The sequence below is a fragment of the Urocampus carinirostris genome, chromosome 16 (genome assembly GCF_059441175.1).
Source record: "Urocampus carinirostris isolate Australia breed hairy pipefish chromosome 16, RoL_Ucar_1.0, whole genome shotgun sequence".
In the NCBI taxonomy this organism is placed as follows: Eukaryota; Metazoa; Chordata; class Actinopteri; order Syngnathiformes; family Syngnathidae; genus Urocampus; species Urocampus carinirostris.
Genome location: NC_142364.1, coordinates 273,469 through 287,701, shown reverse-complemented (window position 1 = coordinate 287,701; position 14,233 = coordinate 273,469). Strand labels below are relative to the sequence as shown.

General features: G+C 41.0%; 2 protein-coding genes across 3 annotated transcripts in view; both read left to right on the top strand.

Moving 5' to 3' along the window:
- The window catches only part of LOC148349910 (uncharacterized), a 46,907-nt gene extending 32,765 nt beyond the window's left edge, over positions 1-14,142 (top strand). Inside the window, exons 1-2 of one of the 2 annotated variants that reach the window (XM_088355476.1) lie at positions 5,737-5,934; positions 10,433-14,142. In XM_088355476.1, coding sequence (XP_088211602.1) covers positions 5,805-5,934; positions 10,433-11,766 — 1,464 coding nt within the window. In that variant the 5' untranslated portion in view covers positions 5,737-5,804 and the 3' untranslated portion in view covers positions 11,767-14,142. Of the gene's footprint in view, positions 1-5,736; positions 5,935-10,432 lie in introns of those variants that run through there. The other variant, XM_088355475.1, reaches the window with a different exon arrangement.
- On the top strand, positions 326-4,116 carry LOC148349911 (uncharacterized). Its single transcript, XM_088355456.1, has 2 exons — positions 326-547; positions 2,315-4,116. Exons 1-2 carry the CDS (start codon positions 430-432, stop codon positions 3,979-3,981), a joined length of 1,785 nt encoding a protein of 594 aa, XP_088211582.1. The 5' UTR covers positions 326-429; the 3' UTR covers positions 3,982-4,116.
- Positions 14,143-14,233: the final 91 nt, after the last annotated feature.

Genomic DNA, 14,233 nt, shown 5'->3' with positions numbered 1-14,233 from the left:
GTTAAAGGTCTCGCTGCAGCAATTTGTACCAGATGAAGGCTCTTGATTTTGGACTTTGGGAGACCGGAGAGTAGTGTGTTACAGTCATCGAGACGGGAAGTAACAAACGAAAAGATAAAATAGATAAAATAGAAAAAAATACAAACATGTGAACAACGTAGCGTCAGAAATATTCCACTGCCTTAAAATGGTTCACAATAATAATTCACATGAAATATGCCAACGAAATCGCATTCTCAAAAATATAGTAAAACTGATGATTTATTTGATCCCTTTAGAACCGGAAGTTGTTTTGGTTGGAGCTCCGCCTACTTCCCGTCTCCATTTTGGATCGTTTTGAGGCGGTTCCCTTTAGTCATGTTCGTTTAGGGGGAAAAAATCTCAATTTCTCTTGGTAAAAATCAAACTATTGCTTCAAACTTAACGAAAATGTGTGAAAGAGGAAAAGAGTTCAAAATGGATTTTTTAAGGCAAGAGGAGACTGAGCGAGAACATCGACAGCCATACGCCGTTTACAAGCAGCTGGAAATTGTTTCGAACAAAGCAGGTTGGTCATTTTAGTTTCTTTGACATCTTTGAAATCTTACTTTCAAAGTCTTCTGCGAGTGGTTTAATCTGTTTTACGCTAGATATTACGTTTAAATGAAGACTCGCACGCAGATGTATGATCATCAGCTTTACCGGAAACTTCAGTGTGTACATTGCAAGTTGGTACGCTCCTATAACCACTCCGGGTGAAACACATACTGTTTTACGTTAGATATTACATTTAAATGAAGACCCGAACACATATGTATGTTACTCAGCTTTACCGGAAACATCAGTGTGTACGTTGCAAGTTGGTGCGCCCCTATAACCGCACCGGGTGAAACACACTGTAACATAATCGACATGGATATCCCCCTTACGATTTCTTTGTACACTTAAAATGGAGGCAGGGGTGTAAGGGGTTGCTATAACACTTCAATTCTTGTTAAAATAACCAATAACAGGGTATTGTGGAAACAGCCCGATCAATTTGCATTGTAAATAAGTTCGACTGTCAGAAGTTCAAGCCTATGAGCCCCAACTTCACGTCACAATATTGAATTAAATTTTTCTTTACAGGGTTTGATGTCAAACATTGTATGCAACAAGATTAGGAACCCTGAGGTAAACATGGATAAAAACTTCAAAGGGAAAATAAGATAAAAGTAGTGCTTTGAGACTGTTGGTGATAACCTTGCTGCATTCAAGGCGTCAAACTGTATCCCGTGTTTATACAACCCGATACCAGTAATAGAGCGGCTATTAAACCCGTCACTTCCCACCCGTGAACTCGCACCGGCTGATCTTCCCTCTTGTCTCATAGTTACACCCTTAGTTGAAATGTAACATTTATTCTACAGTGTTTCCAGCATTGGGAAACATTAAATGGACGAACGACTTATCTTGGCTGCCCGAAACGTTCCTCGGTGCTGCAAGAAGCATCCGTTAGATGAATGAATGAAAACTTTATTCGAAGATTAAAATTAAAAAAACAGAACAAAAACAATAACTCAACAACAAAATAACGTTACATAATATGTTGGAAAAGGGGTAGTAAGAAGCAAATGCTTATATTCCCTACCCCTTCACCTTCCCTATGAAATACACCAATGATATAACAACAATAGTAAAAATATTAATAATAACAGTTATGATATAAGAATAGCAACAATAACAACAAAGTTAACCATAATTCTAGACGCACTTTTCCCAATTTCTCGTATTACTCATACCCCATTTTCTTCATCTGTGTATTCCGCCAGTAATGTTTTTTAGTATTTAAATTTGAACAACTGAATAGTTGGACATTGTTCGATCTTGCCTTGTAAATTGTTCCAAAGTTTGACTCCACACACAGACACACACGTACTTTTTGTGGTGGTTCTCACTTTTGGGATTATGAATTTATTACAGCCTCTTAAGTTATACTTTCCCTCTTTCCAAATGAATAATTTATGGATGTTTTCTGGCACTATGTTTTTGTTGACCTTAAATGGCAGTTGTGCAGTGAAAGATTTGACTAAATCATCCAGTTTTAATAATTTGGACTGCAGGAATAAAATATGAGTATGATCTCGATTTCCTACCCTGTGTATGGTTCTAATTGCACGTTTTTGGAGGATAAAAAGGGGCTGATTTCTTTATAAAAACATATTAGTTTTCCGCAAATGAATGAACTAGAGGTAAGTGAAGTAGTAGGGGGTCTCTGTATTTCTCACCCCCCAAAAATCACCTCTTTTGTTGTTAGGTTGGTACTTTGACACCATGTGTGTTTTTTGTCCTGCAGATGTTTGTGAAGAATGTCCTTGTCCTGGACAACAGGAGCAAGAGTTGCCTGGTATCAGAAAGGAGGAGATGGATTTGGAGCCTGATCACATTAAAAAGGAGCAAGAGGAGCATCTTGTTCATGTAAAAGAGGAGGAAGAAAATGCAAAACATGTTCCTGTTAAAGAGGAGGAGCATTTCACTGAATTACTCGTGGCAGGGGTCCATTCAACCGCCGAAGGTCAACATGAAGAGAAAAACTGGCAGGAGCCTCTAAGTATCAGTTTCCGTCATGACGTGAAAACTGATGACGGCAACGCATCTGACTCTGCACACACCGATGGCGACAAACAGTCGGAAAGTGAAAACAAATGCTCTCATTGTGGGAAAACGGTTCCACTCAGGAGTGATTTGAAATTGCATATGATTATACACAGAATCAGCAGGAAGAATACCATAAAATCACACACAAGAACCCACACCGGTGAGAAACCTTTTGCATGCTCTATTTGCGGTCAAAGATTTACTCTTAATGGGAATTTAAAAAGACACACAAGAACCCACACTGGTGAAAAACGATTTTCCTGCTCTATTTGCAGAAAAGTATTTACTGACAATGGGATAGTAAACGTACACACACCAATCCACTCAGGTGTGAAACTTTACATCTGCTTTATTTGTCAAAAGAAAATCCCCCAGAGTCTGTGCTTAAAAAAACACACAAGGAACAACAGCGGTGACAAACCTTTTTCTTGCTCAATTTGTGGTCAAAGATTTCACCAGAGCGGGAGCTTAAAAAGACACACAAAAACCCACACTGGTGAGAAGAGTTTTTCCTGTTCAGTTTGTGGTCAAAAATGTAGCCGAAAAGAACACTTAAAATCACATATGAGAACCCACACTGATGAGAAACCTTTTACCTGCTCGATTTGCGGTAAAAACTTTAACCAGAGCAGGAGCTTAAAAAGACACACAAGAACCCACACTGGTGAGAAACCTTTTACCTGCTCAATTTGCGGTCAAAATTTTAACCAGAGCGGAAGCTTAAAAAGACACACAAGAACCCACACTGGTGAGAAACCTTTTGCCTGCTCAGTCTGCTGTCAAAGATTCAGCTGCAAGAGTTCCTTAACATCACACGCAACAACCCACACTGGTGAGAAACTGTATGCCTGCACAGTTTGCGGTCAAAAATTCTCTGAGAATGAGAGCTTAAAACAACACACAAAAGTCCACACAGGTGTGAAGCCGTTCACATGCTCTATTTGCGGTAAAAAATTCAGCGTGAAGAAACTTTTAAAAAGGCACTCAAGAAACCACACGAGTGAGAGGATTTTTGCCTGTTCAGTTTGTGGTCAAAATTTCATCCAGAAACAGCACTTAAAATCACACATAAGAACACACACTATTGAAAAGCCTTTTTCCTGCTCAATTTGTGGTCAAAAATTTAACCACAGTGGGAGCTTAAAAAGACACTCAAGAACCCACACTAGTGAGAAACCTTTTTCCTGCTCGATTTGTGCTCAAAAATTTAACTTGAGCGAGAGCTTAAAAAGACACTCAAGAACCCACACTGGTGAGAAGCCTTTTTCCTGCTCAATTTGTGGTCAAAAATTTAACCAGCGTGGGAACTTAAAAAGACATACAAGAACCCACATTGGTGAAAAACCTTTTGCCTGCTCAGTTTAAGATCAAAGTTTTTCAAATCAAGCTAAAACTCAAGAGTCACGAGTATGCTGGAGAGAAGAGTATTAATCAGATTCAGAATATTTATTGTCATTGTCAACGAGCAATGACAACTTATATTTGTTGAGTTGATCAAATCAAGAAGATTTGTTTTAAATCTGATTATAATTGAATAAACCAACAATGTATACACATTCTTTTTTATCTTTAATGTAAGCATCATGACTAGTTTGAAAGTGGACCCTCTTTCAAGATCCTTCTGTCGACTGAATGAGGGTGATTTCCAAACAGACCTATTTTAAACTGAATCCCCTAATTTCAAAGATCTTGTCACCGTGTGTCTCTCGAATTTACTGTTACCCTGTTCCTTAAATTTCATCCAAAAGCAGGGATCTCAAACTCCTGCCCTGGGGGCCAATTGTGTCCTAAAGCATGACGGTTTGAGGCCCCCACCTTAATATGAACGTTTAAATGGACAGTGTGAATTATATAACAGGAAAAAACAAGAAATAAAACCAACAAAATCACTACAAAATGAGATGTGGTCCCTCAACGACCCGATTTAATGAACAGAAAGAAGAGACCGAGCAGGACATTATCGTTAATTACTGTCAAGGAGTGTAATCAACCCTCTGATTTTTCTTCTTTTAAGGATTATTTTCCCAATGCAAAGCCTTGCGACACTCTAAAAACAGGTCTCCCCCCACTTTTCGGTTACGGCCCTTCTAGTTGTCAAACACTGCTTTAGTTTTTAGTGAATACTGAATCCAGCAGAGGCAGCACGGCGGAGCAGCGGTTAGCGGCACAGTTCTGAGGTCATGAGATCGAAGCTCCTGTGTGGAGTTTGCATGTTCTCCCCGTGCATGTGTGGGTTTCAATTTTCCTCCCACATTCCAATAACATGCATGTCAGGTTAATTGGCAAGTCCAAATTGTCCCTGGATGTGAATGAGCGAGTGAATGGTTGTCCGTCTCTGTGCACCCTGCGACTGGCTGTAAACCAGTTCAAGGTGTCCCCTGCCCACTGCCCCACCACCCCAACGACCCTACTGAGGATAAGCGGTGCAGATAATGGATGGATGAATAAATTCAGCCGCTCCTCTTTGGCGATCTCATGTGAGTGCCCGAAAAAAGACGCTAGGGGGCAGCAGACCGCCATTGGTGGAAGAAGGAGCAAAAGATGAACGTCTACGGTTGTATGATGTCCGATATTTGTTGGTTAAACTTTGGTTTGGGTTCATTTTGAATATTTTATTCTCAAAAATAAAATCGAGGGACCAGTTTTTACTGGTTTTTCGATAACATACATCAGAACAAAAATGATAAACGAATGTTAAACAGACCTACTTATTTACTATTTATTTATATTTATACCAAATGAATATCCATAAATATATTGCTGATATAAATTTACTTCCCAGCTAAGAATAACATTCGTCAGCCTTCATGCAATCGGCGAGAAATTAGATTTAAAAAATACAAAAAATAAACCGCCCTATACCTGCATTACCACACCAATCCACAAGAATGCGCTGTCCCTGCAGGATCAAGGTTTGTATTTGGTTATTAGTCGTTCAGTACATTTCATGTTCAGAAGGTTTTAAAACTATTAGGGTGCTTAAAAAAAACATCATAAATAGTGCCAACGAAACCTCCTTCTCAAAAATATTTTTTAAAAAAGAATTTACTTAGTTTTTTGACCGGATGTTGTTTGGTTGTAGCTCCGCCCACTTCCGTTGTCTAATTTAATTCGTTTGAGGTTATTCCTGGCCACGTTTAGGAAAAAACTCAATTTCTCTTGGTAAAAATGAAGTGATTGCTTCAAAAATGGCGACAATATGTACAAGAGGGAAAGAAGAGTTCAAAGAGGAATTATTAGAGGAAGATGAGACCGAGCGAGAACATAAAAAGTCGGACACTGTTCACAAGGAGCTTCGAGTTGTTTTGAAAAGAGCAGGTTGGTCATTTTAGTTCCTATAACATCTTTGAGATGTTATTTTTCGCTTCCATCTATATTCCATATTCTTGATTTAGCTGCTACGAAGGGTATATCCGAGTATCAAACGAAATAAACTATTCGCTCATCTGGACCAAACATAAATCCATCTTGCGGCTAAACAAACTTCAACAGTAATTTGATAATAAAGAAGATTTAAAGTGGTCCAATTGACGTACATTTTCCCTTTGTGCACGTAAAATGGCGGTAGGGGTGGAATGCAGTAGCTATTCTACTATATTTCTTTATAAAATATAACTGTAAACATGAGTGCAATGTGGCATTATGGGTAACGAAGTTCTTATGCTATCAGGCACATAACATCACATCTTCCCTTTTTAAAAATAACCAAACAACTAAAGTGGAACATTTGTAGCATAACATTTGGTTGGTTGGTTGGATCCCTCCTGCACCATTTCCTGCGGTGTGTCTTGGGCAAGTGCCTCTATGCCAACATATATCCGCCGGCCTCGAACTGGTGACCTTTCGCGTGTTAGGCGAATGTGCTTTTGCCCTCTGTAAACCAAACAGTATTACATGTACGGACACATGTTATTATACCCTTTTTTCTTTTCTTAATAATGAACAGCAAACATCAAATCAATATCAACTGTTTTTTGTTTTTGTTTTTACAATTCTCAATAAGACTCTTAGGCAAACATTGATTTTGCATTACATAATTCCGCAACTATATATAACTGTATTTATACAGTACTGTATATATATAGTACTTTTGTCCTCCAAAAACGAGCAAATAGAACCATACACAGGGTAGGATATCGAGATCATACTAATATTTTATTGCTGCAGTCCAAATTATTAAAATTGGTGATTTAGTAAAATTTTTCACTGCACTACTGCTATTTAAGAGCAACAAAAACATAGTGCCAGAAAACATCCAATAATTATTCATTTGAAAAGAGGGAAATTATAACTTAAGGGGCTGTCGTCAATTCATAAACGCAAAGGTGAGAACCAGCAGGAAAAGTATGTGTGTGTCTGTGTATGGAATCAAACTTTGGAACAATTTACCAGACGAGATCAAACAATGTCCAACTCTTCACTTGTTCAAATATGTCTTTTGAGCCTAGACATATTTTGGTGACGATGACACGGCCACTTTAACAGGATCAGCTGGATCGGAACCTGTGTTACCAAACTTCTCAGATACTGTGGTGTTGTTGCTGTATTTAGCATGAACTCATGTTGGATTTAGTTGTAGATCAGCACAGTTCCGTCTCAGAAAATGTCCATCATCCAGTTAGATCTTGTAGAAATCTGGGGCAACTTTGTCTACTACGTTTCCCTTGTGCTTGCATGTCCCAGTTGGTTTATCCCTGTGACGTTGTGTGCGTAGTAAGATGGAATTACAAATGTGCTGCCTTTCTTGACTACGTCTTTTACAGCTTTAAACTCGGATATCCAATTCCAATAATCTTGAAAATTCACAGGACAATCCTTTTTTGGTTTCTGGCAAACCTTTTCTTTTTGTGCTTTTTAGTTCTTTTGTTGTGCTATCCGCAATCGTTATTTGTTCTGTTCTCTCGTCAAAATCATGTCTACAACACTTGTTTTTGTGTAATGTTCCCACTGCCTTCACTTTCTTTGTCCACTGCTCAATAGCCTAGATGGTAGTGTGCCCGCTTTGAGACTGGGAGGTCGCTGGTTCGCGCCTCGGCCGAGACATACCTAATTGGTATAATGGCGGCGCCCTCTGTTGGCTGCGGCTGCATCGACTTGCTACAACGGGTCAGGTGTATCGACATTTCGTTCTGTGTACATTGTTACAAAGAATGACAATACAAAGGAAATTATTATTATTAATTATTATAATACAAGGTATCGACAGCATAGAAGTATTTTCCCGGTGTTGTATATTTCATGCACATTTCAAGATTTGTTCATGATCGACACCAATGGTTTGTGATCAGTTTCTACTTCAAACGTCTGACCGTAAACCTATTGATGGAATCGTTCATGCATATGCATACAAACTTCTTAGTAGTTCTTTTTCAATCTGCGCTTAGCTGGTCTCTGCCCTTGTCAATGCAACCGTTGACTATTGCTCATGGTGTTGCTGTAACAATACTGCTCTCAGATGCACATGCTCAGATCCTGGTGCTTTTCTACTGATCATACAGATTTTAAGCGGGCTGTTTTGTCAGAGTTTCTTTCAGGTTTTGAAAACATTCCACATGCTCATGGGACCACATTCAGTCTTTCTTCAAGAAGTCTTCTAAGTACAGCTGTCTTTGTTCACAATTGAGGTATAAACTTGGCAAGATAGGTAACCATTCCCGGAACACGTCTCACCTCATCTTTGTCTGTTGGTTCTTCCATGTAATTGGTTGCTGAAGTTTTCCTCAGGTCTGGTTTTACTCCTGCGCTCACAACAGTTCCCACAATGTAAATGGTCTGCATTTCTATAGCGCTTTTCATGTCACTGAAGACCTCCCAAAGCGCTTTACAATGTGCTTCACACTTACACAACGATAGCAGCGTCAGCCATGCAAGGCAACGACCTGCTTATCGGGGGCATGAGAGATTCAGTGTCTTGCCCAAAAACACTTAAACATATAACATGGAGGAGTTGTGAATCGAACCTGCGACCTCTTTATCCCAAGACGAGCGCTATTCCTCCTGAGGCCCAAAGGTGAGTGATTTCAAAGCCAGCTCAAATGTTTCCTGTCTTAAGTTCCAGTATCACCTCTCATGTCTTTTCAAGCACTTTTCAGTCTTTGGTCATGTTCCTTTCGAGTTGAACCCCACACAATGATGTATGAAAATCATTTGAATAATTTTGTGATAAACTTCTGGTGCTGACAAGATACCATATGGTAAACAAAGAAACTCGCACTTACCCTCTGGTGTGTTGAAGGTACACAATCAGGTATTTTCCTTATATATTTTCAGCTGCCATAAGCCAGACAATGCTTCTAATTTACTGAACCATTTGGTTTCTGCAAATTGTTCCATGATTCCTTCTCTGGTTGGTAACTTGGAATCTTCTCGCTTGATTGCTTTGTTAAAGTCCCGCCGATCTAGCCAAAGTCTTATTGCACCTGTTTTCTTTTCAACTACCAGTGAGCTGACCCTCTCTGTTGGCTCATCAATACCCTTGATGACTCCTTATTTCTCCTTCCGCACCAACTCATCCTTCAGTTTTTTTTCTAAGTGCAAAAGGAATTTTCCTGCTAGTATACACAACAGGTTTCACATTTGCATCCACTCATATTGTATGAAGTCCAGGTGGACATCCAAGCCCTTCAAAACAGTCATTTTACTCCTCCATGAGTAAGTCTTGAGCATTTACAGTATCTCATTATGTCACTACTACAAACACTCCCACAGTTTGTGTCCCGACGGATCACCACCTTATCGTGGTGGGGCACTTTGCGCGTCTCCATGACCCCTAGAGCTAAGTCGGCGGGAGTCTCATACTCCTGGTAGGGTTACCCAAGCCGGACAGGTCGAAGGGTAGAGTCCAGACTAAGAGTGATCCCAAAAGCTGATGGCGGCACGCTTTGAGGCGGTTTCCTACAGACCTGGATCCCGTTAGCCGCCTGTAGTTGTAGAAAGATGCCGGTCGTCTAGGGTCTCCCTTGCCACTGGAACCATCTTCTTTACAATCAAGATAGTGGCGTTGGGGAAAGCACACCCCTTACGCCACTTTAAAAACCATCATTGCGCAGGTATCCTCTTTTACCTGAGTCTCCGACCACAATCCAGGATCGGACTGTTCAAACATCAGCAGACTCACAAATAAAAGAAGATGGTCATCATCGAATCGATGGGCAACCCCAACAACTACAAACACTCTTTTGAGCAGTTTAAGCTTGTTTCATGCTGCAAGTCCCAGGATTGGTTGTACACGCATATCCACAATCAGTAGCTGTGCTCTTATCTGATGATCTTAATGCTTTTACGTCACTATACATCCACGTTCGACAAGAAATCTTTCTCCAGTTCATCTGCTCACTTTTTGTTTTTACAGTAGTAGCAAGGGTCTTTGTGGGGTCTAAGAAGCAGACCACTAACGTGTGGAAGAGCTATATATTGGCTAATGGTAGAAAAAACATCAGGCAAAGACTTGTTAAGTTTTTAACCAGCTGCAGCGGGGGGAGTGGGTGAGGATCGGACAATTAGCTTGCTCTCGGCTCACCAGTCACACTCACACTGGGTCACCCCCTGTCTGCCTCTGTGTTTTATTGAAACCACAAGACAGGAAAAGTACTGGTATGTTTAGACAAAGACAGCAAGGATCACCCCCATGGAAAAGTACTGATAGACAAAGACAGCAAGATTAAGAAACGGTTAAAAGGAACATTAACTGATTAGAAATACACACTTTGAGTAAATATGTTTATGCTTACTTTACAGTCTTTTCCGTGCTTCTCGAGAACAAACTTGTTTTTTGTTGGGTGGGGATTTTCAAAACTATGTGTTCTTTGTTCTGCAGATGTCCGTGAAGAATATCTTTGTCCTGGGTGGCAGGAACAAGAGTGGCCTGGCGTTAAAAGTGAGGAGGTGGATTTGAAGCCTGATCATGTTAAAAAGGAGAAGGAGGAGCATCCAGTTCATGTTAAAGAGGAGGATGAAGAAAAGCTTGTTCACGTTAAAACGGAGGAACATTTCACTGAATTGCTCGTGGCAGGGGTCCATTCAACCACTGAAGATCCAGGTCAACATGAAGAAAACAACTGGCAGGAGCCTCCAAGTAGCAGTTTCCGTCATGACGTGAGAACTGATGACGGCAACACATCCGACTCTGCACACACCAATGGCGACGAACAGTCGGAAAGTGAAAACAAATGTTCTCATTGTGGGAAAACGTTTCCACTCAAGTGTGATTTGAAATTGCACATGATTATACACACATTCAGCAAGAAAAATACCTTAAAATTACACACACGAACCCACACAGGTGAGAAAACTTTTGCGTGCCCGATTTGTGGTTTAAAATTCCCCTACAAGCAAGACTTAAAAGTCCACGCAAGAACCCACACTGATGAGAATCCTTTTACCTGCTCAATTTGCGGTAAAAACTTTAACCAGAGCGGGAGCTTAAAAAGACACACAAGAACCCACACTGGTGAGAAGCCTTTTACCTGCTCAGTTTGCGGTCAAACATTTTCCCAGAGTGGCAACTTAAAGCAACACACGAGAACCCACACTGGTGAGAAACCTTTTGCCTGCTCAGTTTGCAGTCAAAGATTCAGCTGCAAGAGTTCCTTAACATTACACGCAACAACACACACTGGTGAGAAACTGTATGCCTGCACAGTTTGCGGTCAAAAATTCTCTGAGAAGGAGAACTTAAAACAACACACAAGAGTCCACACAGGTGAGAAGCCGTTCACATGCCCTGTTTGCGGTAAAAAGTTCAGCGTGAAGAAACTCTTAAAAAGGCACTCAAGAAACCACACGAGTGAGAGGATTTTTGCCTGTTCAGTTTGTGGTCAAAAATTCATACAGAATCAGCACTTAAAATCACATATAAGAACACACACTAGTGAAAAGCCTTTTTCCTGCTCAATTTGTGGTCAAAAATTTAACCACAGTGGGAGCTTAAAAAGACACTCAAGAACCCACATTAGTGAGAAGCCTTTTTCCTGCTCAATTTGTGCTCAAAAATTTAACTTGAGCGAGAGCTTAAAAATCCACACAAGAATCCACACTGGTGAAAAGCCTTTTTCCTGCTCAATTTGTGGTAAAAAATTTAACCAGCGCGGGAACTTAAAAAGACATACAAGAACCCACATTGATGAAAAACGTTTTGCCTGCTCAGTTTAAGATCAAATATTCTTAAGTCAAGCTAAAGCCCCAGAGTCACAAGTTTAAGCGTGAGAAGAGTATTGATCAATCTGATTCAGATTCAGAATATTTATTGTCATTGTTAAAGACAAGATAGATAGATAGATACTTTATTCATCCCCGTAGGGAAATTCACATTTCAGCAGTCTACCCTGTTGTTTATTAACAGATTAACATGATGCCCTAGGGGTGCTTGTAGCGGAGTGGATGACGTCACACGCTAGTACAAAAGTTCGACATCCCTGCGGCAGATGGAAATCTTTTCTTTGTGTCCAGGGATACACCACCTCCTATTAGCGAGTCCGCCTCCTCTCCGATTCCCGCAGGCTTTCGTGTCTCTGTATAGCGGCCCTGAAGCCGGATAGCTCTGGGTAGCTACACATTAGCGTCCGGGGTGCTAAACGTAAGCCACGTTTCCGCAAAACACAGCAACTGCGCTCCCTGTACGCTTCGATGTTTTCCACCAGCTCTCGTTGGTCTTATTTGGTAGTGAGTTCACATTCACCATGATTACGGACGGTACCGAAGACTTATAACGCCGCTAGCCGCTTGGCTAGCTCCGGCTCTTCTTCCACGATAGGCCCCTCATCACGCCGGCAAGAGAATTCTTCAGGGCAAGGAGTTGAATCCTCGAATAACTGCATTTTTGTGCGCTAAAACCCATGTCCATATGATAGAAAGTAATCCGAATGTTTAGTTGTCAAACGGGAAGAAAAACACAGAAGATAGAAGCAGACAATAAAACAATAAATCACAAATAGTGAGAGATAACAGGGGGAGCTGCTGGAAAGGCAGCCGCTCAGTGGCGGCGCTGCTTTGATGATATGACAACGACAATGTCAGTAAATAATTTTCCTTGACGTGTCCTTACCGATATCGAGCGATCATTGATTCGTCACCACCAATATTATGTGATCGCTTAGAAAAATTAGACCTATCAATGACCATCTCATTCACGCAGCAGTGCAAAAGGGGTTAAATCGTATTTATTCTGTCCGGAGGGCGATGAGCTATCACCCCTCCTCCAATTCTTCAAAGAGGGATTAGGAAATCTGCATCAGTGACAGCGCGGATTTATCTGCAGCAGCTTGGTCATGGGGCGTGAATATTCCATCAGCGTGTGTTATTACATAGGAAAACCCTGGAACTGTGATCTCTTGATCCCAAGACGAGCGCTCTACCCCCTGAGCCACTGCCGCCCCCAAATTATCTTATACGTGGGTGAAGTCTAAACAACTATAAAATCATTTAGGGTAAGGCACCTTTTAAACCACAGTTTGCAGTCAAGGTGTTACACCAATAGACCCTGTTTTGGCTGTACATGGCTAAGGAATCCTTTACATGGGAGCTCACTAAATAATCCATGTTTACTGTTGAGACATTTGGTGATAAAAACCCACAGAGTCAACTTTAAACACCCCAAAATGCCAGGAAAGCACCCAAAGATCAATTTTGAGGTACTTGCAATCTATGTAACTTTGTATATTTGGGCATTTAATTTCAACAAGCCCAAATGATGGTCGCTCGATAGGGTCATATACCAGCCCATCAGGTGATGCTGTCAGACGGGACAGAAGGAAAACTGAGATCACTTGCACTCGTTTCTTGGTTTTTATTGGAAGGAATGACAAGGCGTGATTCTTCGATCCGTTGTTTGACGGATTGATGAAGCTTGACAGGCGGGCGAAGGCTTGGCGGGAATGGTCGCGGACAGGCGGAATCGTCGTGTAGTTGGTCGGGGCTGGAGAAGAAGGGCGTCGTAGTGTTCGGAAATGTGATCAGGAATCAGACGGGCAGGGCAGGTCGTAGACAAATTCGGAAACGGGTCGGCAACGGAGATCAAGTAGAAAAACAGGAGGCAGGCAAAGAGTCTGAGGTACGGGCTTTCTGAGCAGATGGCAACAGGTAGCATAGTACAATCAGACAGCTTGTTTCCAGAAGCTGAGGACTTAAATTGACAGGGTGCGCCAATCAGCTGTCCTGGCTGTTGGCGCCAAATCCTGAGCACAGGTGTTCCAGATCCGGGTGATTGTGACAGATGCACCCAACCACGGGTGACACGTCCAATTTCGTAGTCACAATACATTCAACCCATGTTGTGACAATGACAATAAAGGTATATTCTATTCTATGTTCTATTCTAATAGTACCTACTATGGTATCCATCCATTGTGTTCAACTGTCGACTTCTCTTCTGAAGTACTTTCTGAATGTCTCTTGTTTTTCCTGACACTTTTTAAGCTAATTTTTCCATTTTAAGCCTTTATTCCGAGTTTATCCTGGAGTGCCGTTTGTAAACAATGTTCCCTTCGTTTTTGTCAATAAAGACAATTCTGATTGAATTGACAAAGTCCAGATGACCTTTTCCTAGATCAATTTGTAATCTGGATGTGATCGAATTCACCCACAATATATACACTTTTTTACCTTTAAGGAAAGCAGCATG

Bases quoted from the DNA above. Each gene is read 5' to 3' on its own strand.
- LOC148349911 (XM_088355456.1), top strand. From the start codon at position 430: ATGTGTGAAAGAGGAAAAGAGTTCAAAATGGATTTTTTAAGGCAAGAG. The intron at 548-2,314 runs GTTGGTCATTTT...TTTGTCCTGCAG, and splicing joins AATTGTTTCGAACAAAGCAG to ATGTTTGTGAAGAATGTCCT.